At 54.1% G+C, this 24552-nt stretch overlaps 1 protein-coding gene across 4 annotated transcripts in view; it reads left to right on the top strand.

Annotated features, from left to right (window-relative positions):
* Positions 1-219: 219 nt before the first annotated feature.
* The window catches only part of TBC1D22A (TBC1 domain family member 22A), a 334217-nt gene continuing 309884 nt past the window's right edge, over positions 220-24552 (top strand). For 3 of the 4 annotated variants that reach the window (XM_025456242.3, XM_025456232.3, XM_049115233.1), the window contains exons 1-2: positions 220-446; positions 23751-23807. In XM_025456242.3, coding sequence (XP_025312027.1) covers positions 385-446; positions 23751-23807 — 119 coding nt within the window. In that variant the 5' untranslated portion in view covers positions 220-384. The remainder of the gene's footprint in view (positions 447-23750; positions 23808-24552) is intronic. The other variant, XM_025456222.3, reaches the window with a different exon arrangement.

Below are 24552 nucleotides of genomic sequence, written 5' to 3'. Positions count from 1 at the left end.
CCGCCGCCCCCGCCCCCCCGCGGGGTCCCCCCGCCCGCCGCCGGGCCCGGCAGCAGAGCACAGAGCCGGCCTCGGGGCCCGGTGAGCCGCCCTGACACGGGTCCCCGCCCCGCAGGCCGCAGCCACCTCACTTCCTCCTCGCCGTCGTCGCGCCTTAATGCCGTCAGCGCCCGCGCCGTGCGTCAGGCGAGCGCCTGGGCGCAGGCGGGACTTCCGGGCGCGGCAGCACAACTTCCGCAGGGAGGCGGAAGAGCCTCTCGGCTCCAGGCTCCGGCGTCCCGGGACGGCGGACGGGCCCCCCCCGGGGTACAGGAAGGGGCCGCCGAGGCCGACCGTTCGCTCTCGGGGTGTCGGGACCGCGGGTCTGAGGGATGAGGAGGGGCCATGGCCAGCGACGGGGCCAGAAAGCAGTTCTGGAAGCGCAGCAACAGCAAAGTCCCGGGCAGGTGGGTGTGACGGGGAGGCCGGGTCGGGGTCAGGGGTCGGAGGTCAAATGGGCGCGTAGGCCCGCCGGGCAGTGGGGTGGAGTTGGGGGCCTGGGGCAGGGCGACCTGCGCTGTGGGGGCGCCGCTGGCGACCTGAGGGGCGTGGGGGGACCTGGGGGGGTGTCAAGCGCTGGGTCTGCGAGGTGACCGTGGCCGCAGGGAGCATGGGGGGGGGAGGGGAGGGGGGAGGGGAGGGGAGGGAGAGGGAAGGAGGGAGAAGGGGGAGGGGAGGGAGGGGAGGAGGGGGAGGGGCAGTCAATTGGCCTCCTGCTCTGTCCTGCCCACCTAGGGCTACTTTTGCCTTTATTGAGAATTTGTTCAAGCCGATTCCTGACTCCCTGTGAATCTCTTCGTATCCCACTTTTCTGGCCTCAAAACCAGCTCCTTCCTCCAGGCAGCAGCGGGAGGCAAACTAAGAAAAAAACAAATTAAACAAGAAATGAAGTGCTTGCAACGACAGCTCCGGGGTCCTGGTTGGCGTGTCCCTGTGCCCTGGCCGGGGCCTCGGGAATGTGAAGACAGTAGTGGACCGTGCCTAGGAGATCAGCTGCTGGTGGAAGCAGATTAGAGAGAAACCAGTGTCAGGATTTCTTTCTTTCTTTTTTTAAAGATTTTATTTATTTATTCATGAGAGACACACACACAGAGGCAGAGACACAGGCAGAGGGAGAAGCAGGCTCTATGCAGGGAGCCCGACGCGGGACTCGGTCCTGGGACCCCGGGGTCACAGCCTGAGCCACCCAGGTGTCCCAGATTTCAAGATTTTACAACGCGGACTATTCTGTTTGGAAGCTGATGTCTGACATGCTGATAATTAGGAATTGTGGTATTAAAACCACTCCACGTGGAATCATATCCAAGCACAGCTTATTTGTAAGTGCTGCATAATTAACACCGTCAGTTGAGTGAAAGAATGGCAAACTTTGGAATTCACTGTGTTCGGCCAGAAAGGTTTAATTTTCAGAGTGGTTCCTCACCGCTCAGACATGGTGACTTGGGACAGGATCACCAGAGGCAGCCAGAGGTCCCGTTTTACTCCACAGCATCGTGTGTGACTGAAGAATAAGAGAGCTTTCATCGCAACCAAAGTCAGGGTCCAAGGTGATGTGAGGATTCCAGAATGGTAGGGAATAGGGGGTCCCAGTGGTTGCAGATGCAGATGCCCCAGAACGTAGACTCCAGGGAAAACTAACCACATGGCAGTGGAGCTTTTGTGTGTTGCTTTTAGGTCCTGGTTCTTGCTCAGTCTAAATAAACCCCAACTCTTAAGCACCAGCTGAGCTGTAAGAATAGTGGAGCTGCGGTATGTAATTACGATGGCGAATAAACATTTGGACTGAGGACTGTATCTGTTGGTAATTTGTCCTTGTATTGGGTTCAGTAGCGTCCCCCCCCCCCCACTCCCCTTCCACCCCCGCACCTGATTCATTTTGTAACCTGTGGATGTGACCTTATTGGGAAATAGCATCTTTGCATATGTAATCAAGTTAGAATGAGGTTATACTGGAAAGTCATACCTAGGCTCATAGAATGAGCCTTAGTCCAGTGATTGGTATCTTTAGAAGGACAGGGAGATTTGGACACAGGCACAGAGAAGATGGTAGGTGAAGACGGAGACAGAGGTTGTGGCCATGTGTGTGCAAGCCCAGGAATGCCAAGGATTCCAGGCAATCAGTAGAAGCTAGAAGAGGAAGGAGGGATCCTGTGAAGGCCCTGCCAACACTGTGATTTTGGACTTCCGAGCCTGAAGAGCTGCGAGAGGATCAATTTCTCTTGTGTTACGACAGCCCTGGGACGCTACTGTGGTCCTCAGCTTTCCTCTGTGAGGTTCTGTGTCACCAAAGACAGACCTTTGTGGCCCTCTGATTTCAACGCTGCGCGTGTCTTAGGCATTTTTGAGAGCAGCTCCCTTGTCGGAGTTATGGAGTTGGAGTGGAGTCTTGGAGAACTGCCGGAGGCTGTCATTGCAGAGGGCGGGGCACAGAGGTGAGGGCAGGCCCATTAGAAAGGCCTGCCCAGCCCCCTGTGCCCCTCGCCTGCCACGGCCTTGCTCTGGCGATGCTTCTGTTTCGGGCACCAGGAGTTGGCGGAGGTATGCCCTTTTGCCAGTGAGTAGCTCACTGTCATATGTGATCACCTGCCACGTGCTTAGTCCTTACCTGCGCGAGCACTATGCTGTCAGAGGTCGTGGCCGGATTCCTGCATCTCTGCCAGCCCTTTCAGTGGTTCCCAGGATTGTCTGACTCCTTGAGCGTGGACATTAGCTTAGGGAAATGCAGAGGAGGAAGGATGGATTTAACCACAGACTACTGAACTGTTAAGAGGTTATTATTATTTTTTAAACTTTATTTATTCATGAGAGACAGAGAGAGAGAGGCAGAGACACAGGCAGAGGGAGAAGCAGGCTCCATGCAGGGAGCCAGACGTGGGACTTGATCCTGGATCTCCAGGATCACGCCCTGGGCTGAAGGCAGCTCTAAACCGCTGAGACCCCCGGGCTACCCTAAGGGGTTATTTATATAGCACAGTCTTTCACAATTTTGATAATCATTCTGTCATTGCCCATCAGTAAGACAGTTATAGCTGGTACTCAGGGAGAGTATTTGCCATCATTGATTGGTATCTCCCAAACTTTCTGTTGGCCAGGCACAATTCTTGGTCCCTACAGTGCTGCATCTCGCTAGTGTTTTAGCGTCACAAAGCAATGTGCTGTCTGAGGTCGGCTGTGGTGAAGGCCTTGCTTGTTTCGCCTGAAATGCCCTGTGGAGAAGCACAGTAAGGCACTGCCCAATTCTTGAGCCACATCTCCCATCCCCCCTTGCTTTGAACTTTGCCCTCAGTGGTGCCGACGGGCTTGCAGGTTCCTTGATGTCCATGCTGCGTGATGTCTCTGTCTGCTTCATGCTCTCAGAGCTGACCACAATGTTCTTAGCCTCCCTTTCCCCCCCCTTTGCTTGGCTTATTTTTTGATTTTCAGAGTTCACCTACTCGTAAAGCCTTGCTTGCAGTTTGGATAGAGTACCATTTTATGCATCAAACTCAGCATTGCTGCTACGTGCTCGTTTTCTCCTCCAGACTGTGAGCTCTGCGAGGGTCGGGAGCCTGTCTTCCTCCCCGTTGCATTGCTAGTGCTGATAAATGGTGATTTATTTAGACTACCTTCCAGATTAGCCCAGAGGGAGTAAGTGATTTGGCCAGGGTCTCACCCTACATGAGAGGCAGTCTTGCCAGTGGACCCCCTGACCTCTGCACACCCTGGTTCTTGGGTTGTCTATTTGGCCAGTGCTTTCTTAGAAATTTCTCTTCTGAGTGAGGCAGGATGTGTGATATGTTAGAAGGACGTCTGACTTGGTTCTGTGGTGTTTCAGCCTTTTTTTTCCTATTAATCTCTGTGTGACTTTCACCAGGTCGTGTCACCCTTGGGGCCATCGGTTTCTGCAAGTATAACCTGTGAAGCTGGATTAGACCTAAGTGGCTGGGACCTGCAGGCACATATTTGTTTAGTCAAGTCTGATTCTTTTTATTTTATTTTATTTTATTTTTTATTTTTATTTTTATTTTTTTTTTCAAGTCTGATTCTTTTTGATGAGCATGAGAGAAGGCCTCTTGGACCAGCTTTGAGAATTTGAAAACTTAATTCACTCAGTAGATATTCGTTTAACCAGCACTCTGTGCCAATCACAGTTCCAGGGGCTAGAGATACACCAGTGAACAAAACACGTCGGAACCAGTGCTATCACAGAGCTTACAGTGGAGCAGGAAGGGCAGAGAATAAAGACCACAGCTAAGTTAAGAGTGTTACCCGTGAGAAGGTGGCAACTGGAATCCTGTTATCAAAATATAAAGCAGAGAATTGGGGTAGACAGTTTGGAGGCACATGGAGTGGAGAGGGTTTCCTGGTGATAAGGTGGCCAGAGCAGCCCTCACAGAGGAGGTAACATTTGAGCAAGATTTGCAGGGGGTGAGCAAACAGGCCCCTTGGGTGGCTGGGAAGACAGTGGTCCAGGCAGAGGGCCAGTGAGCGCAAAGGCCCTGGTCGGGAGGGACGCCAGCGTGCTTGGGCAGAGCAGGAACCCTCGATGATAGTGGCCGAGGGAGGAGGGGGAGAGTCCCAGGCACGAGGTCTGGAAGGCGGTGGAGGCTGGCCTCGTGGTCACAGTGTAAAGATGTGGGCGTTCAGTTTCTTACTGTGACGGGGGAACGCTTTGGAGGGTCTTGGCACAGGGGTGGCTTGAGCCGCCCCTGGCGTGGCAGGATCACCTTGGGCTCTGGGTGGATGGTAGGTTGGGGGCTGCGAGTGCAGGGACAGAAGCAGGGAGAGCAGTTAGGCTGTGGCGAACATCCAGGTGAGAGATGATGGTGGCGCCGTAAGAGTCAAGAGAATGGATGGTGGGAATCATGAAAGGTTCGGTCTGACTCTCTGGGGCCGGTTCTTTCTCAGGCCATTGACTCGCTTGGCTCCTGAGGGCGGCTGCTTTCTGCAGTTGTGGGGGCACTCTTGCCACACTTAACTGTAGGTGACAAGATGAAGTCTAGCACGCAGGCACAGGCAGCCTTTCAGTGTGGGTCCAGTGCTTGCTCTTGTAGCATGACTCTGCCAACAGGAGGGTATGCAGGTGACTGGGGCCTGGGAAAGGTGACACCATGAGTGGGATGGCGGCAAGAAGGGCCCAGATTGAAGATGGCGAGGCTGTGGGTGCTCGGGGTAGAGCTGGAGCAGAAGATAGCTCACGGGGTTGTGACTGACAGCTTTCAGCTTCCAGCTGTCACAGCCCGAGGAGTCTCTGAGCCAGTGAGATGTCAGTTCCGTGGTCATCTTAACAGGCTGCCATCACTCATCAGCTGTGGGGAGGGATTGTTGGGACAGTTTATTTGTTCAGAACGTACTTCGTACTTCATGTGCCAGGTGCTGTGCTGCGTGCTGACCCAGGAGATGTGGCTTTCAGGCCACTGGGGTGAGGGAGATACTGTCTGTGTTGAGGGCCACCATCCAGGGCTGTTGGCAGAAGCACAGGACCCTGCATCACTGGAAGGCCGTGCCCTTCTAGAAGAGGTCATGGAGATGGAGGGGGAGCCAGTCCTCTGAGATGCGGGGATGCGGGGATGTGGGGTGGGCAGCAGAGTGTGCCTGGTAGGGGAGGCGTGGTGCAGGGACACCCATCCTGAGGAGGATACCAGGAGGGGAGCCGTGTGGGAGGAGGGGTGGGAAGCATGCAGGGATTGGAAGTCCATGGAAGAACTGTGAGAAAGCACCGAAGGGTGTGCTGCAGTCCTGTTCATCCTCCTTGAGGAGAGGGTGAGGACGAGAGAGTGCGTGAGCACAGGTTCTCTCCTCGGGCTGCAGGCAGGGCAGGCAACATTCATGGATGGGCTTGCTGTCGGGGGTTGAGGTGATCACCAGGGTCCTGGCCAGAGGATGGGGTGTGGTTGGCAGAATAATGACCCTCAAAGATGTCCACGTCCTTACCCCTGGAACCTGGGAGCAGGTGTCATGGCACAGGAGAGTGAGGGGCGCCGATGGAATGAAGGGTGCAGATCCGCTGACCCTGAGATGGTGCCTTGTCCTGGATGACCTGGTGGGTCCACTGGAATGAAGTGAGTACTTAAGAGTGGTCAGAGTCCACTGGAGACAATCTCTGGTCTGCCGTCGTGGGCTCTGAGAATGGAGGAAGGGGCCGCGAGCCGGAGGGTGTGGTGGCCTCTAGAAGCTGGAGTGGACTTCTGCTGACAGCCAGTAGGAACCTCAGTCCTACAACCACGAGGAACTGAATTCTGCCAACAACTCAAATGAGCAGGAAGTAGTCTCTCCTCAGAGCAACCAGAAATGAATATAGGCCAACACCTAGACTTTAGCCCCGTGAGATCCGCCTCGGACTTCTGACCTCCAGACTTTAAGATTAACGAACGTGTATGTTTTGAGCCACGGTTTGTGGCAGTTTGTTACAGCAGCTACAGAAAAAAACCCTAAGAGGGGAAAGAGGAAGGCCGGTCGGAGAAATGTGCTGGAAGGATGTTGGCTGGGAAAAGGGTCGTGGGTGGCCCTCCACACCTGCCCCTGCAGAGTCCTGCCCTTGGACGTGGACAGGGTACCTGCATCCATCTTCCTGGGTGGGCTGGCCCCTCACCAGCAACCTCTGCAAAGTGCATTGAATCCCGAAGGACAGGAACAAAGCCAGGAGGACTCTTCCTGCATCTCTGCATCTTGTGCCCTGTTGGGTCCAAGAACCAGGGGAGGCCCTGCCTCTTTTCTCAGAAGCTCTGAGCTGCTGCCCTGACTGGCTCCCTGTTGTGTCTTTAGAAACCTGTTTGTTTCCTTGCTGGTGTTTTTGAAGTGGCTGTTTGGACTGAGTGCCTGTTTACTCTTTTTTTGTGCAAGGAGCCCGGGAGTCTGGTCTGGTGGTGACTTTGTGTCCTGTGGTCTCCATCCGTGAGTGGAGATGGTCTTATTGTGTTGGTCCCTTGGAAGCATCGGTGGGTGGGTTTTGCTCTGTACATTGTTGCTTTTGCTTGTTTGTTCCTTGGTCCTTCTGTTTCATGTTATTAAATGCCTTTTAGTTTGGGAACATTTTGAAAAATAAACTTAATGCTAATCATGTTTTTCCTCTCTTCCGTATGTGTCTAATGTCGTAAGTCTAGATCCTTGGGTTAATTTTAAGTGAGGGTAGAAGTGATTAAAAAAAATAAATGCCTGACGATTGTGATTAAAACAAATTCTTTTTTGAAAATGAGAGCGGGAGGAAATATTCTGTTTCCCGAGTGCTGAAGGCATGATCGGAGGTCATGGGTGGGAATATGCCCTGAGAGCCCACATCTGCTTTTCTGCTCCCCAGCCTTTAGCGTGGAGGAGCTCTGCTCGCATGTAGCGTGGAGGACAGCGGCACTGTGACCCTGGGCACGGACACACCTGCCCCTCCCTGTCCTCTCCAGCAGCTCTGTCTTAACCCTGCTTCTCTGCTTCCTCATGCCTCAGACACGCAACATGGCGTCTGGCCTGCAGGCCCTTTAGGGTGCAGCCTGGCCTCGCACATGGGATCCTGCAGACAGGCGGGCGTGGGGGTGCCCCTGGGCCCGACCCTGGGGGCACGGACATTGCCGAGCGCCACTGTGGATGAAGGTCCCAGGGCAGGGTTTTGTGCTACACCCTTGGACGAGGTAGCGTGGCCCTTGTGACCCTGCAGGATAGCAGCTGCTCCTCTCATGCCGGCTCCTGACACACGGCATGCCATCGCCCTCCCAGCAGCCAGGGGTTTACAGCTGGGGAAGTTGGGCTCCCGTCTAGGTGGCAGAGCTGGTCCCCCGGGAACTGGCTCCCACTGCTGCCCCCTGGGTTCCGCCCTTGCCTGGCTCCCTGGGCCTGGGGGTCTGGGACCTGGTTCCCAGGAACTCGGATTGGCACAGTGCAGGGGTTCTTCAGGAGGAGAGGAGCAGCTTCTTTTAGCTTCACCCCGATGTTCCCTCTGTGGACCAGAGGCAGAGGGGTCGGGAGGCCCAGAGGGAACAGGGCAGCCTGAGTTCTTCCCATTTATGGGGCCGTGGGCTGGGGGGACTTTCATTCTGAATGTCCCCAGTCTTTCTGTTTCCCCATTCTGAAATGCTGTTTCCTCTTCTCGGGGTTAATGTGGAAATTCCAGCCCGGGTGCTGAGGGTCACCGGGGTACCCGTAGCTGTCAGAGTGCAGCCGGTTAGAGCCGCGTGGGCAGCCTGTCTGCAGTGGTGTGAGATCAGGGTTGCAGATGTCGCTGCTGCGGCTTGCACAGCCAGCCGGGGAGCTTGCATGCCGGGCACTGTGGCAGCCCTGCCCGCACGCCTCTCTCTCCACGCGGTTAGGGTAGCGCTGCCGAGCTCGTGTCTGCCCCAGGCCCTTGGCTCCTAGACGAGCCAGCCAGCTTTGAGGCCAGGCACGCCAGTTCAGGGCAGAGCCGTGTGTGTTTCTGGGCTCCCGACAGCGTTAGCTCTCTTCCCCGGGGGCCCCTTCTGGGTGTCCTTGCCTGTCCTGGGGTCTGTCCTCCGAGGGTCTGGAGTTTGCTGGCACCGCGGAGGCGCCGTCCTGTCCCTGGTGGGGCCCCCTGCCCTGGCTGGCGTGCCTGTCACCTGCCGTCTCCCTTCCCACCCAGCCTGCGCCCCTGAGCTTGGCCAGGCTGCTGGTGGCCAGCCCCCCTTGATCCAGTTCTCAAACATGCTGCGTGGCAGCTCTCCACTTGTTCCCGCATATGCCTTGCTCCGGTTTTGAAAGGACCCTTCTTTGAGTCAACATCTGCTAAACTCAAAAACAGAATAAGGCTGCTGGCTCCAAGGCCTGTGCCCAGAGACAAACAGCATTTAACCCTGTCTTCTGGATGGGCTCCTGATCCGTGGCAGGAAGCCCTCAGCAGGGCGACAGGGATTGTCCCAGGGCCTTGGGTGTGCCCTGTGTGGAGCGACAGGGCAGAGGACAGGGTCTCCCAAAGGGGATGGGTCCCTCGGCGCCACCGTGGGCACCTGAGGTGGGGCAGCCCGTTCCCAGGTGCGGATGCACCTACTTCTCTCATTTTCCCTTGAGGCTGTCTACAGGTGCTGAGGCCAGCCAGTTGGTGGGACTCTGCATTGTGCTGTCAGAGTGGGGATCTAGAAGGGGCATCTGGCCATGCGTCTTTCAGAAATTAGGCTGCAGGAGGGAAGTGGGGGATGTTAGGTTTGATCCGGCTGGTAGTGAAATGAAATAGAGAGGCCAGGCAAAGGTGGGTCGAGGCAGGCTTTTATTGGAAGCGCTCTCGGGCAAGGTTCCACAGCCCCACAAGGGAGTGAAGCTGGGCAAGTCTCGGCCGGGGAAGTGGTGCCCAGGGGAGTACATGTGAGTTTTTAAGGGGGTGGGGTAAGGGGTTGTGTCTGTACTGGGGTGATAGGTATTAGGGCATATTACTGGTGGAGTCGGTATGGGGCAAGAACTGCTTATGGCCTTATATGGGGTTTGGGTAAGGGGCGGTTCAGGTTTCCTGCATAGGTCCTGTCTTCCCCAATGACATGTCCTTGGGCGATCTGCTGGTGGCGGGAAAGTTCGAGGTGAGGGTGACAAGATGGAGGGTCCGCGCCACTTTGTTGGTGCCTCCCGATCCCCCTTGATCTCCCCGGCCCAACATTCTGATCCTTTTGTTGTTATAGGGCGTCCGTTCAGATCTGGCTACTTCCTGCTGAGTAAGGGGTGTTGTGGGGTCCCTCGGAAGTGAGCAAGCGGGAGTAGGGGTGTAGGAGGAGTTGGTTGACAGATACTAGAGACATTCTGCAAACTCATTCTTGGATGAATTGGAGAGCGCAAGGGGCCACCATTAATAGTATGCCGATGATTAGGAGTGGACCTAGAAGGGGGAGGAGCCGTGTGGCCAGTGGGGGCTGCCACCATCAGGGTGTCGTTGGGCTGCTGGCGTGGTATTGGGCCTCCAGAGACTCACGAAGTTTGGCGAGGGTGTGGAGATTGGGCTCCAGTGCACCTGTTTCACTGACGTAGTAACAGCATCCTTCGCTGAGAAACGTGCAGGCTCTGCCCTTGTCTGCGGTGAGGAGGCCAGAGGCGCGTGGGTTCTGGAGGGCCGGCCGGGCCACTGAGGTTACCTGGCGTTGCAGGGAGGCCTCGATGGCCACTTGAAGCCTTTCAGGTCCCTGGTGGAATCTACAGAGTAGATTAAGGCCCCGTCCCCAATCCCGTGGCCACCAGGGTGGAGGCCAGGGAGACCCCGATAACTAGTGGGAGAAAGACCGACCACTTGTTTCTGCTTTTCTGGGGGGCTGGCGAGGAGGGCTACTTCTGCCTGACTATAGATCATTAATCGTGGAGCCAGGGAGACCGGCAGACAGATGAGGGAGACAGAGGTACTGAGAGATTTAGAAATGGTGCCGTTGCACCAAAAGAAACCACCGATAGGGGCGTGATGAGAGGTAACACTTGACAAGGTGATGTTGCAGAGGGGGAAGAGTTAGGGGTGGAATAGCAGAAAGGGAATTGGCGGTTGAGGGGGTCGGTGAGTAAGGGAATGTTACAGGGAGAGGGAGAAGGTCCCGGAGGTGTGGGTGTGGGGTTGATGCAGTTAAATCGTTTGGGGAGGAGAACGGCCACCCTAAGGGGGGCCTTGCCCAAGGCTGCACAGATAAAGCAGTGGGACAAATTAATAGGTTTAAGATCCTGTCGGTGAGTTTCTGAAATTGGAAATTGGGGTCGAGAAGGAAAGAAGGTTTGATCTTTTAACTGGATTTTTACTGGGGGGTGGTGAGTGGGCACAATTAGTTTAGAGGTGTCCCAGACTTGGGGAGATAAGTAAAGGGAGATGGGGTGGTGGGGAGGATCAGGGGAAATTAAGGGTAAGATGAGGTGAGCAGAGACTGTGGGTGAGGGAGAAAGACGGATGGTGGCCTTGAGTTTGTGTAGGATATCCCCGCCGAGGAGAGGAGCTGGGCGGGAAGGAATGATAAGGAAGGAGTGTGAAAAGGGGAACCCATCCAGGCTGCGAGAGAGGAGCGGGGTGGTCCGTGGAATAGAGGAGGTGCCATCACTTCCCTCCACTGCTACCGGAGAGGGGAAACTGGCCTCTGAGTAGGAAGGCCGAACAGAGTAGGTCGCCCCTGTGTCCAACAGGAAGGATATGGACTTACCCGCTACCAGGGTCTGGGCTCGGGGGTGGGGGGGCTCCGAGTCTGGGCCCCGTCAGTCATTGTCCAATCCGAGTAGTTGGAAGGCTGGGTTTCCTCCATGTGGAGACACCGAGGATCCTCGGAGGCTGGGGCAGGCGGATTTCCAGTGGCCCCTCATTCGACATAGAGGGCATGGCTGCGTTGGCTCCTTGGGATTGGGACATTGACGGGCCCAGCGTCCCTCGGTTCTGCATCTGAAGCAAGCCCCAGGCGGGTGCGGTTGGTTCCCCCTGTCTGTGGGCTCCCGGAGCCCGCCGACCGCAGGGCTGCCACCAAGGTTGGGGTCTGAAGTTGTACCTTCAGCTAGAGCCCGGCCTGCCTCTTAAATTCAGCCGCTTCCTCTCAGGTGTTAAAGATGGTAAATGCCATTTTCACCAGGTTGGGAATGGGAATTTGAGGACCCTCCCCGCCTTTCTTTAATTTTTTACGGATACTGGGGGAGGACTGAGAGATAAAATGGGTCGAGTAGCCCAGGCTGGGGAGGCAGGGTCCAGGCGGGTGTACTGGGTTAAAGCTTCAGTGAGCCTATTAAAGAAAACTGCAGGGTTTTCATCCAGGTTCTGAACGACTTCTCGGAGTTTGTCATAATTGACGGCCTTGTTGGAGGCCCCCCACGTGCCAGCGATGAGACAGTGGACGTGCGGTCGTGGCGGTGCTGGCAGCCCTCCTGGCCAGCCTGATAGTCCCGTCCGGGACCCACGGCGGGAACTGCCCAAGCACCGACCGGCAGAGCGGCATCCGTTGAGTGGACCTGGCCAGTGTGTTCTCGGGCAGCAGCCTGGATGCGGCCCCTCTCTGCTGTGTAAGGGTGGCGGTCTGGACAACATGCAAATCATGCCAAATCAGGTCATATGCCTGGACCAAATATTGAAATTCCTTGACACAGTTGTCTGGGCTGGGTGAATAGGAGCCCAGTCGTTTCTCGATTTGGGAAAGATCTTGGAGTGAAGATGGGACATGAACGCGTATAACGCCCTCTGCACCCACCACCTCTCGTAAGGGACAGAGTAGGTCAGGGGAGGAAGAGACCCTGTGAGACCTTGTGTGGGTAGAGATCGGACGAGAGGCAAGAGGTGAAGGTGGTCAGGGATAGGTAAGGGTGTTTGGGATGCAGAGGGAGACGGAGGGGGGCAGGAGATTTGGGTAGGGAGAAGGAGGGCTAGGGGTTCCCCTGACTGGGGGACAAGTGAGACCCTCAGGAGGTTCTGAGAGGGGGGAAGGAGGATAGGAATCAGAGGCTTTTGTTTTTGGGACAAAAGGGGGTGGTGCCTGTGCCAGAAGGACTTGAGCCGTGGAACACTGGGAACAGAGGGAGGGACGAGAGCGGAGGTTCCAAAAAGCCTGAATGTAAGGGACCTCAGACCGTTTACCCTGGCGTTGACAGAGGTAGTTCAGGTCCGCAAGGATCTGGTAGTGAAGAGTCCCCTTGGGGCCATTGGGACTGGTTGTCTCGGTGGTATTGAGGCCAGGCCACTGTACAATAATGGATAAGACAGCGTTTTCTGAGATCCTGTGAGAACCCCAGAGTTTCGAAGTTGGCCAGTAGACAACCCAAGGGAGTTTTGGGGTCAAATTTGGATTGGGCAGTTCCCACGATTCCCGCTGGGTAACCCAGAGACTGAAAATAGGTGTCCCCGTTTGCAGCTTAGGGTCACGGACAGAAACAGAGGTCACTGTGAGGATGAGGACGTCTCCTGTTCCCAGGGACCAATAGAGAGCCACCCGGTGGCTCAGTGGAGTTGTCCTGGTGCGACCGCGGCTTCAGGCAGGACTACCTGGACAGGGGCACGGAATCGGGGGAACTTACCTGGCCTCTCAAGGCATTGGGTTCAGTTGAGGTCCTGGTGATGAGAGGAGAGAGGCTTCCCACCAGCGTGGGGCCTCGATCTCCCGGGTTTCAGCACCAAATGTCAAGTTTGATATGGTTGGTAGTGAAACAAAATAGGCCAGGCAAAGGTGGGTCGGCCAGGCAAAGGTGGGTTGGCTAGGCAAAGATGGGTTGGCCAGGCAAAGGTGGGTGGAGGCAGGCTTTTAATGAAAGCACTCTTGGGCAAGGTTCCATGGCCCCACAAGGGAGTGAAGCTGGAGATGTCCCGGGGCCGGGGAAGTGGTGCCCAGGGGAGTACATGTGAACTTTTTAAGGGGAGAGGTAAGGGGTTGTGTCTGTACGGGGTGATAGGTATTAGGGCATATGGTATGGGGCGAGAACTGCTCATGGCCTTATATGGGGTTTGGGTAAGGTGCGGTTCAGGTTTCCTGCATAGGTCCTGTCTCCCCCGATGATGTGTCCTTGGGAGGTCTGCTGGTGGCGGGAAAGTTCCGAGGCGAGGGTGACAAGATGGAGGGTCCGCGCCACTTTGTTGGTGCCTCCCAATCCCCCTTGATCCTGCCGGCCTAACAGGGGAGATGGTTCATCACAGCTTCAAGTATTGGTGATGCTATTTTCTTCCTCCTTGGGTGGGGGGGGCAGGCACGTAAGGCCACCTCTTGTGATTGGAGGATACATCTGCCTCTGCTGGTGGCAGCTGTCCGGCCAGGAGAGCTGCTAGTGCCCCTGGGCATTCTTGGACACTGGCTGCTGTGGTACGGGTTGGCCTGTGAGGACGTGGTGGCTCTGGGCCCCGTTTTGTTTTCTTGGAATTGTGCTCTCCTCTCGGATTAGTTTTCTGTTCCCAAACCAGTCACTAGAGCCATCGTGGCATTTCATGTCTCAATCAGATCTGGCTGCGTGGACTGGTGTGATTTCCAGTGCTCTGACGGGCTGGGTCAGGCAAGGGCAGTGTAGGAGCTGATGGGAGGGAGGGCTCTCCTTCCATCCAGTTCTGAGAGAACGTGCTCCTGTGGATCCGGATTCCTTTATGGTGAAGATGCTTCGTCATTCAAATATTTGTGTAGCAAAGAAGCGTTAAATGTCTCAAGCATTTATTGGATGCCTTCTGTGTGCACACCAGGCCCTACAGCTGGTGCTGGCCTGGACCCCCGCAGTGAAGCCTGGGGGGCACCCTGCAGTTCCTGGGGTGGCCTGGGCGAGGGGAGGGAGATGCTGGCAGAGGGTGGAGGTGGCCTCAGCCTGGACCTCGAAGGACCGTCAGTTCCTATAGGTACGGACTTGGTTGTGGGGGTGTTCTGCAGACAGGGCCCGGCGCTGGCCTTGGCAGCCAGGCGGCTGGATGAGGGCCCCGCTGAGGGAAAGGTGAACAGGACACAGGAGTGCCGCCAGCAGGGACCTGACCTCAGGGGATGGGTCATCAGATGGGGTATGCTGGGGGCCAGTGCTGTGCTGGGGGTCAGCGCGCCCCAAGCTGGGGTGGTTGTGTGGGGAGGGGCGGGAGAGGCACAGGGAAGGTTCCAGGTGTTCCCTGTGGCTGACTCTGAGCTGGGGAGTGAAGCTGCCCCCGCCTGGCAGAACCAGAGGCAGCGGGGCGGCTGCTGCAGCTCTGTCTTGGGACACTGGCAGGGGGGAGGGTGTAGCTGTGGGAAAGGCTTCAGGGTTTAGGAGGACGTGGAGACTGGCTGAATGGGGCGGCATGCTTCAGGGAGGAGGTGAGGGTGGCCCTTGGGGTCTTGGGTTGCTGTTCGTGGAGATGAAGTCATAGAAGGAGTTGGTGGCCTGGTCAGGAGAAGAAGGAACCGAGCCCTGATCCAGGGTGGTGGGGGCAGCAGATGGATTCTAGATGGCACCGACGCGGGCCGCCCCAGCAGGCCCAGGAGCTGCTGGTGGAAGAGGCTGGGAGGGTGCAGGAGGCAGGGTCGCCTGTTGGTCTTCCTGCCCGATTGGCATGGTGGTTGTCCCAGGACTGGACGCTGAGAAGTGGGCGTGAGGGGTGGCCCCTGGGGCAAAGCAGACTGTGACGGACCCCTTAGTGCGAGGTGGGGAGTGAGTGGCCGACCTGGCAGCGGCACCCGGGGCAGCCGTCTGAGAAGCTTTTACCTGGAGGCATCGGTCAGTAGCATCAGGATTCCCGTAAAGTGGGAGGAGGCGGGGAGAGGCTGAGGAGCCTCTGCGTGGGCAGCGGGAATGGGGTTGGGGGGGGTGGGGGGGCGCAGAGAAAGGTAGAAGGGGCTGGACGCATGAGCCTGGAGGCCAGAGGAGGGAGAGGCCTGCGGCAGAGGAGCAGAAGTGGAGCCTGCGGGGTGGTGGGGCTCGGGAGTGGCTGCCCCCGATTTCAGCAGATTTCGGCAGATTCCGAAAGCTTGTCTTTACTTATATTTTGTTTTCTATAATAAAGACTCATGGCTTTCGTTTGGGTTGAGGTCTGTTGACACAACACTGTGTTCAGTGACGTGTGCGTATGATATGACGATCTGATTTGAGGCGTCACACGGCCCGGTTGTTTGTCTTCCGGTGGGAACTGTGAAGATCTGTCCTCTTAGCAGCTTTGCAGTGTGCAGCGCGCTGTTAGCCGCGGTCGCCGTGCTGCCCGTCCCTTCCCCAGGACTCGCCGAGGCTGTGCCTCCTGCCCACCTTCCCCACATTGCCTACCCCCCGCCCCACACAACCACCAGCCTGAGTCCACACGTTGCTTTTCTCAGGTGAAGGAAAACCGGATCGTAAACAAGCTCATTTCCAAGACCTATTTCAAGAGATGTCCCCGGAGCAACTTCCCAATTGGCTCAGTAGTTGCCCAAGTGTCCGCTGGGATTTGGGGGCTGCGAGGAGCGGGACGGGGGACCCTATGGGGGCCCAGATGGCGGAGAGCATGTGGGCCAGGCGAGGTGACACTGTCGGGGGGCTGCTGTGGTTCCCAGCACCGGGACAGCCTGAGGGACCTCTGACCTGGGGCCGCGGGGCCAGGAGCCGGGCGTGTGGTGGGCAGAGGGACCGTGCAGTTGTTTGCTCGGTGATGGCGTGTCATACATTTTCCTCTGAAGCCCTTTCAAGTTAATTTCCTTGGAAAACTTACTTCTTTTGAATATTTTATAAACCTGGGGAACATCACCATGTGCTAGAATGAACCTAATGGTAAATCAGGCGCTAATTGAGTTCATATTTCAACAAACCGCTGTGGAGCGTGGGGGCCCGGAGGCGGGGGCTCCAGACCCGCCACGAGCCGTGGGCAGCAGTTCGTCCTAGGTGACGGATGTCACAGCGTTCTTCGCTTACCTTTTGATGCTTAGGACATTTCATTTCCGCACGATTCTTTCCGTGGTCTCACGCAGGGCTGCTTCCCCTGCTGCTGTTCTAGCCTTTCACTGAGGGAAACAGAAGGCCATCCTGGGCCCCGTTCGGTCCCCCTTCCGTCTGTCCATCCGTCTTGTCTCAAAACCAGGGCCTTGGTGTTGGGGCGTCCAAGTCAAACCAGGAAAACCTTTGCTGGAAAGCACATGAGAGAATCACCTTATTGTCAAGCCCGAGCCGGAGGCCTTGCAGCATCACGGCTTCCCTCTGGCCTTGGTCCTCCTGCCCCTGTGCTTACCTGTGTTCTCGTGACCGTCCACCACTGAGGGAGTCTTAGTTTGGGGGGTGGTACCATGTGTGTCATTTTTACTTGAAGCTCCTGAGATGTTTTGTTCTGTGCTGTAGCGTTACAGACTTTTGTTCGGGGCTGCAGAAGTGGACTCGGATCTGTTTAACGGGCTGTCGAGTGACGTTGGTCAGCCGGGTGGTTGATGCGGAAAGGCTTCCTTGCTTAAGCCTTCGACCCCCGAGGCACAGCCGCCTTCCTGGACTCCTGGTCAGGGAGGAGATCCTTCTGCTTCTTCCCCTCTCCCCTCCTTCCCTCTCCATCCATCCATCCATCCATCCCTCTCTCCCTCCCTCCCTTGTCCCTTCCTCTCCATCCCCCTCTCTTTCCCTCCCTCCCCCAATCTCTTTCCCTCTCTTCTTTCTCGAGCTGTCATTTACATATCCTCTATTTCACCCACTTAAAGTATTTTCCGTCTATTCACGGAGTTGGACAGTCATCACCACAGTCAGTTTTAGAACACTTGCCTCACCACCAGGGCGGTGCTCGCCAAGCTCGCAGGCAGTGACTCCCGGTTCCCTCCTCCCCAGCCCCTGGCTGCTGCTCATCTACTTTTTGTTTCTGTAGATTTGCTTATTCTAGACATTTGCTTATTCCTGTGTGTGGAATCACATAGCCTCTGGTCTTTGTGACTGGTTTCTGTCACTGCACGTGGTATTTTCAGGTTTCATCCACGGGGGGGGGGGGGGGGGGGCATGGATGTCAGCACTTCCTTCCTTGTTGTAACCTGACAATGGGCATAGGTGATGGACCTTGCGACTGCACACTTTGGCTATTATAAGTGACACAGTATATTTTTTTGTGTTGATGTTTGTTTTCATTTCTCTTGGGTGTGGACCCTGGAAGTGGAAATACAGGGTCATGTGGTAAGTATCTGATCTTTGAGGACCTGCCAGCCTGTCTTCCAAAGCAGCTGCACCGTTTTTATATCCCCATCGATAGGATGTAAGATTTGAATTTCTTTCCATTCTCACCAACGCTTGTAATTACCCTTTTAATTTTTACCATCCTTCTGGGTGTGAAGTAGTATCCTATTGTGGGTTTAATTTGCATTTCTCTGGTGATGGAAGATTTTGGGCTTGCTTTCTGCAAGGTTTCAGTGTCCAGTGTAACCAGGACAGGGGTGGGCTGGGGGTCCGAGTCAGCAGGTAGTATCCTGGAGGGGCACTCTATTTTCTGGCCCCTTGGGTGGCTGAGCCCTCCTCTGGCAGCCACACAGGGAACATGCATGGTCCTCCATCCAGCATGAGGGATAAGCTGGCACACATACACAGTTTAAGCTGTTGCATTCTTTTCCTGGGCCAGCTTCCCCGCCTCCCCCCACCCCTCCACCCCCATCATTATTCTGAATTTGTTTTCACTGCTATCATGCACTAGGAGTTTTAGCCACTTGTGTATGTATCCGAAATGATAGATAGTGTCATTTTCTAAGCTTTCTTAAATGATGTCATGCTGTGTATATTCAAGGTACCCTTCATTGGTACGTTTATAAATTTACCGATCTTGATTCTCGTAGTTCCTTTGTGTTTACTATGGTTAGTATTCTGTTATATGTGTATGTTCCAGTTTGTTTATTCGTTATTCAGTTGATAATGGATATCTAGGGTTTTCTGGAAATTTTTTTTCTTTTTAGTATTAGCGACGTTGCCGAACCTGTCTCCTGTGTCCTTAGGCAAGGGTTTTCCACAGCGTGTACCTAGAAGTGACATTATGTCATGCCTGTCTGCTTTTCGTAAGGAATCACTAGGGTCCTCTTCAAAACGGTGAATTACTGTAGTGTTTTAAAGCAGTACGATTTATTAAAAAGTTTATTGGTTAACATATTTTTTAAAGAACGATTTCATTATGTGGAATGAGGTAGGTATGTTAGTTGATACTTACTCTTTTAAAATGGCTTTAGCCGAAGCTTGTTTTTCTGTTTAGCTATGCAAGACCAGATAAAAGTGCAGTTTTAATAAGATAAAATGAGATGCCTTTTAGTCTAAGCTTGAACTTTGCTGGAACATTTTCTGCTCAATAAACACAAGTAGTGTGCCCATGAAGAATTAATGTGTTTGTGCTGTCCTGGGAGGGAAGGAGCCTGCAGCTTGGGCTAATGCTTCAAGACTTGTAGAAATGACTTGTGTGTGGTGGGCAGAGAGGCCCCACTGCCCGTTGGTCTTGAGCCGTATTTGTGTATTGAGACAGGAGGGCAGGGTGCAAGTGAACAAGGTAGATGGGTAATATTGGTGAGTGCTATCTGTAGGTCCCTTGGCGGTAGTCAAGCTGCTGCCAGTTATGGCTGTCTCATTTCTTCCTTGTTCTTATTCCCACTCTGGGACAAGGAAGCTAAAGCCTAGAGCAATTATACAGGCCCTTTGATTCTTAAAACTGGAAACTTTCTTTTTTTTTTTTCCCAAAGATTTTATTCATTCATTCATTCATTCATGAAAGACACACAGAGAAAGAGAGAGAGGCAGAGACACAGGCAGAGGGAGAAGCAGGCTCCATGCAGGGAGCCCAACGTGGGACTCAATCTCGGGTCTCCAGGATCACACCCTGGGCTGAAGGCGGCGCTAAACCGCTGAGCCACCGGGGCTGCCCCAAAACTGGAAACTTTCTTTCAAGGTCAGGGAATCCTCCAAGAGATTTTAGGGATTCAGACTGGTCACAGGGGATGGCTTTCCCATGGTGTCACTGGGAAAGTTCAGAGGCTGGATGGAAATCAGAAGGCTGGTCACACACACACATCGAGGTTGATGCGGCCGTCAGCTGGGACGTAATCTGAAGCTGTTGCCTCTAGTGCTTCCAGGTGAGCTCTCCATGCGGCTAGCTTGGGCTTCTTCAAAGCCTGGTGTCTGGGTTCCAGGAGAGAACCCAAGAGAACTAGGTGGAAGCTGTGCTGCCTTTTAAAAATTTAACATCTTCATTGAGATTCACGTATAATATTTAAATTTAAATATTTAACATTTAAATTCGCATACACCATTCCTTCGTTCACGGGGTGAAAATCAGTGGCATTCATTCTGAGAAATGAATTCAATTCTTTCATTCTCAGAGAGAAGCTCTGTAGTCTCTCGCTGTTATGCTGGCCTCCTATCCTCCCCCCCAAGCAACCACTTGTCTACCTCTGTCTCTATAGATTTCTGTTCTAGACATTTTTGTGTCAATGGGATCGTGTAATAGGTGTTTCTTTATGACCAGCTTCGTACACTTGGTGTGCTGTTTTCAGGGCTCTTCCTCAGAGCATGTGCCAGTGCAACACTTTATAGCTGAGTACTGTTCTGGGGAATAATGTTCCACTTTACCGGGTTTTTGTTCTCATAGAACATTACATATGCCAATTCATTGTTTTGTTTTTATAAGCAAACGTTAAGGTTCTTACGAGTTTGGAGTCCAGTGTGCTTGTCTTTGCCTGCCTGGTACTCCTCATGATGCCTGTCACAAAGCGGGGGCTATCAGATGCCCATTCAATTTTGCTGAAAAATTTTAGAATATAAAAGAACATTTTCTGTAATTAAAATGTGCCACAGGCACAGGAATGTAGGAACTAATGGAAAACTGAAAAAATGCCCCAATATAGAAGAATCTTCTGCATATTGAAGATAATCAGTAGTGAAAAGGGTAGGTTTTTAACAAATAGGCATTGGAGCAGTGGATTATTATTTTTTTTTACAGTTTTATTTTACAGTATGTAGCAAAAATAAAATAAATTCTAGGTGACACAAAACTCAAGGTAGAAAATAAAAGCACAGAAGTGTGGAACAAGAACACTGTTGGATATTTACACCATCTCAGTAAGTCTGCTGAGCTGAATGTTTGTGTGCTCCCAAAACTCGCATGAAGCCTTAACACCCAGAGTGAGGGTGTAAGGAGGGTGGGGTCTTTGGGGGATGAGGAGGTCCTGAGGCTGGAGCCCCCTGTGGTGGGATTAGGTCCTTTATAAAAGAGGCCCCATAGCGCCTCCCTGCCCTTTCCACTGGGTGAGGACACAGCAAGCAGGTACCAGCTGAGGCCCTTGCCAGAACCTTGGTCTTGGACTTCCAGCCTCTAGAAACGTGAGGAACAAACGCCCTTGTTTATAAGTTGCCCTGTGCGTGGTATTTTTGTTATAGCAGCTGGAACAGACTAAGACAGGTAGGGGTGAGCTTTTTTAAGTAGAGTCCTCAGAGGAGAGCCCTGGGTAAACGCATACAAGTGAGGTTGGCTTAACCACAGAGACCTTTAAGCTTCCATCAGCCAGGAAGACGGATTTGTCACCTGGCACTATTCTGTTCCATTCTGGTTTTCTGTTGCTGCTGTAACAAATCAACACAAACCTATAGGCTGATAGTGCACATTTATCTTCTAGTTCTGGAGGTCACAGGTCGGACATGGGTCTTGCTGGGCTAAAATGAAGGTGTCGGCAGAGCTTTCTGGAGGTCGTAGGAGAAGGCTTTTCCTTAGCCTCTCCAGCTTCTCTGGGCTTCCCACAGTTCTTGGCTCGTGGCCCCCTGTGTCCATCTTCACAGCCAGGAGTGTAGCCTTGACCAGAGCATTCTTCATACCCTCAGAGGGAGGGAGAACTTCTAAGGACTCAGGGTTAGATTGGGCCCACTCGGCTAATCCGGGGTGCTCTCCTAGGGCTTAGATCTTCTGTTGCATCTGCAAAGCCCCCTTTGCCGTGGGAGGTGACACACACACGTTCTGGGATTGGGATATGACGTCTTTAGCCATTATTCTGCCAACCACGCTGCCTGAATGACAGCAGGTTTTTACTAAGCAGTGAGAAGAGGGTGAACACCCCTTAGAAAGATGGGCAGAGGGTCTGAATAGGCAGTTGACAGAAGTAGCACAAGTGCACAAAAATATTGAGAAATTGCTTAACCTCAAAAATAATTGAGACACATGACCAGCATCGAGGCCATTTTTCTCCCATTAAATTAGCAGTGATTTGTGGTCTGTCCACATGGCTGTGGGGCACGTGGACGGACCACCTGTGGCAGTGTGCATCACAAGCCACATTGGTTAAATGAGTTATGGTGTAGTTATGTGGTGGGACCTTCCAGGGAGATGGCACCGGCCACCAGTGAGTTCACTGCTGCTCATTCTATTCTATGACTTTTATTTTAAAATTATTTTTTCTATTATGATTTTTAAAAAACATTTATTTGAGAGAGAGAGAGTGAAAGAGATCACAAGCAGAGGGAGCGGTAGGGGGAGAGGGAAAAGCAGGCTTCCTGCTGAGCAGGGAGGTTTTGTAACCTCCTGCTTGTTGCTCCCAATGCTGGGTTGGATCCCAGGACCCCAGGATGATGACCTGAACCACGACTTAACCCACAGAGCCAGCTAGGCGCCTCCTTTGATTATGACTTTTAAAAACTTTAAACAATTGGAGATAATTAGAGGTTTATAAGGGGCTGCAGAGAAGTGTGTGGCGAAATCTTGTGTGCCTTCTCATTGTTATGTTTTTACTTTTTAATTATTTATTATTATTTATTCATGAGAGAGAGAGAGGCAGAGACACTGGTTGAGGGAGAAGCAGTCTCCCTGTGGGGAGCCCAGTGTGGAATTTGATCCCTGGGATCATGACCTGAGCTGAGCCAAAGGCACTCAACCATTGAACCACCCCAGCACCCCCATTGTTGTTTTTATTTTTTTTAATTTTTTAATTTTTTAAATATTTTATTTATTTATTCATGAGAAACACAGAGAGAGGGAGGCAGAGACACAGGCAGAGGGAGAAGTGGGCTTCATGCAGGAGCCTGACATGGGACTCGATCCCGGGTCTCCAGGATCACGCCCTGGGCTGAAGGCGGTGCTAAACTGCTGAGCCACCTGGGCTACCCCCATTGTTGTTTATAAATTTAATATGTAGCATACTTTTTTTTGTACTTGCCAATACATGTAAATAAATGCATTTAAGTAAGTTGGATGGTAACAATATAGGGAAACCGTCATGATGTGTTACTTAGTGAAAAGTAGGATTTCATTCTATTTTTAAAAATTAAAACATTTCTGGGTGCACGAAAGGCCTCTGTGTCTGCATTAGCGTTAGCCTGCACACCCCTGTCACGAGGTCCCCCAAGCGTTGCACGGGGACCATAACGGGCCGTGTCACCGCTAGTGGCTGAGCCGAACCGAACGCTGCTAGCGGCCTGCTTATCCCGTGTCCTGGGGAGGGGGCGGCTGCAGTGGGCACCCTGCAAGGCCATCCAAGAGCCGAGCTCTTGCTCATCTTCCCGCTGTGCCCGCGTCCTTGGGTGGTTTTATAACCTCCTGCTCATTGCTCCCCGGGGTGTGAAGGCTGGGGAGCCCTGGGCCTCACATCCGTCCGTGTTCCCGGCAGGAAGAACAGGGGAGCCGGGGGAGCCAGGGGAGCCAGGGCCCGAGGGTGTGCCTGCTCGGCTTGGCTCCTCCAGGCAGACAAGGAAGGGTCTGTACTACTTGTGACTGACCTGCCCTGGGTCACGGTCCCCCCTTGCCCCGGGTGGACGTCTCCCGCGGAGGAAAGGGTGTGGCTGGGGTCACTCAGCTGACCACCCCAGCTTTCTGCCGTGGGCGTTATTTTGTTTCCATCTGTCTTCCAAGTTTACTCTGATGAGCAGAAGACTTTATTTTTAATTTTATTTTTTAGAAAATACTTAGAGAAAGTGAGTGCCGTAGTGGCAGGGGAGCGGCAGCAGAGGGAGAAGCGGGGAGCCCGTTGCGGGACTCGATCCCACGACCCCGGGATCACTCCCTGAGCCGAAGGCAGACACAACCACTGAGCCCCCCAGGGGCCCCCAGAAGACTTTTATAATAAAACCATTGTGTCTTAAAAAAAATACATTTAACTTCTTTTTGCGATTCTGCATTTTGTGTTTGGACACAATGGCCCCAGAGGAGAACTCCCAGGCGAGCATGTCAGCATTCATTCTGGGTACTGCCGGTGGCACTCGGTCCAGGGTGGGTGCCCGAGGCCCTGGTGATGCGGTCTGAGGCCCGTTGGCAGGGCGCGCTGAATGCCCCGTTGTGTGTGTGGTGAGGGCTTGTATGGTGCCATTCATCCCTCCCAGACGGGCCCTCGGGACCCGTGGCTGCTGAGGGAGGATTGCTGGGACCTGGTCCTTCCCTGGGCCGGGGGTGGGCTCATGGGGAGGCCGCAGAGAGGCTAATTGGTTTTCCCTGTCTTTTTAAACAGCATCCAGCACGTGTATGGTGCCCAGCACCCCCCTTTCGACCCACTGCTACATGGCACGTAAGTGGGGTCTGCGCTCGGGCTGCATCACATGTGCTCCTGGGAGCCCCTGGTCCCCCGCCCGCTCCCCGGGAGTCCCGAGGGGAGGAAGGCGGTCTTCCCTCCAGCAGATGTGTTGAGACCCGGCGTGGCTTGTCCTCTGGAGGAGGGTAGACGGGGAAGCCCAGCCCGAAGTGGAGGGGCCCGTGCAGGAGAACACGTAGCTGGCACCCCCTTAGCAGGGGAGGGGGCCTGGCTCCTGTTCACCGTGGTTAACTCGCCCCTTGCCCTCCACTGCCCTCTCTGCCCAGCGGCCTGGGGTTCGCCCTGCCCGTGGGTGCGCTCCTCCACCCGAGGCACATGGGGTGGTGTGTCCCGCAGGAGCACACCGGCAGGTGTTACAGGACACACCATGGGGCTCTTGCTTGAGCTGTGCTGTTGTCAAGTCCATACACCTGAGGCCTGGGTTGTGGGAACGGCCACTCCTGTGGCCTCCACCTGCCTTAGCAGGTTTGCGGGTACCTGCTGACGTGAGGTCTGGGGATTTGGTCTGAAGGCCATGACTGCTGTCCTGGGCTTCCTCCTAAATGGCTTTTGTCACTGAGCAGAGACTGCTCAGTGGGACTCCCCCTCGAGAGCCTCTCCCTCTTGCCACTGAATCCTAGGAGTCCTCCTTGGTGGTTCTTGTTGTTTTTAAAAGATTATTTATATACCTATGAGAGAGAGAACACGAGCACAAGCACAAGCACGAGTGGGGAGGTTGGGT

Source organism: Canis lupus, chromosome 10, assembly GCF_003254725.2.
Source record: "Canis lupus dingo isolate Sandy chromosome 10, ASM325472v2, whole genome shotgun sequence".
Lineage (NCBI taxonomy): Eukaryota > Metazoa > Chordata > Mammalia > Carnivora > Canidae > Canis > Canis lupus.
This window is presented reverse-complemented; position numbering and strand designations above follow the sequence as displayed.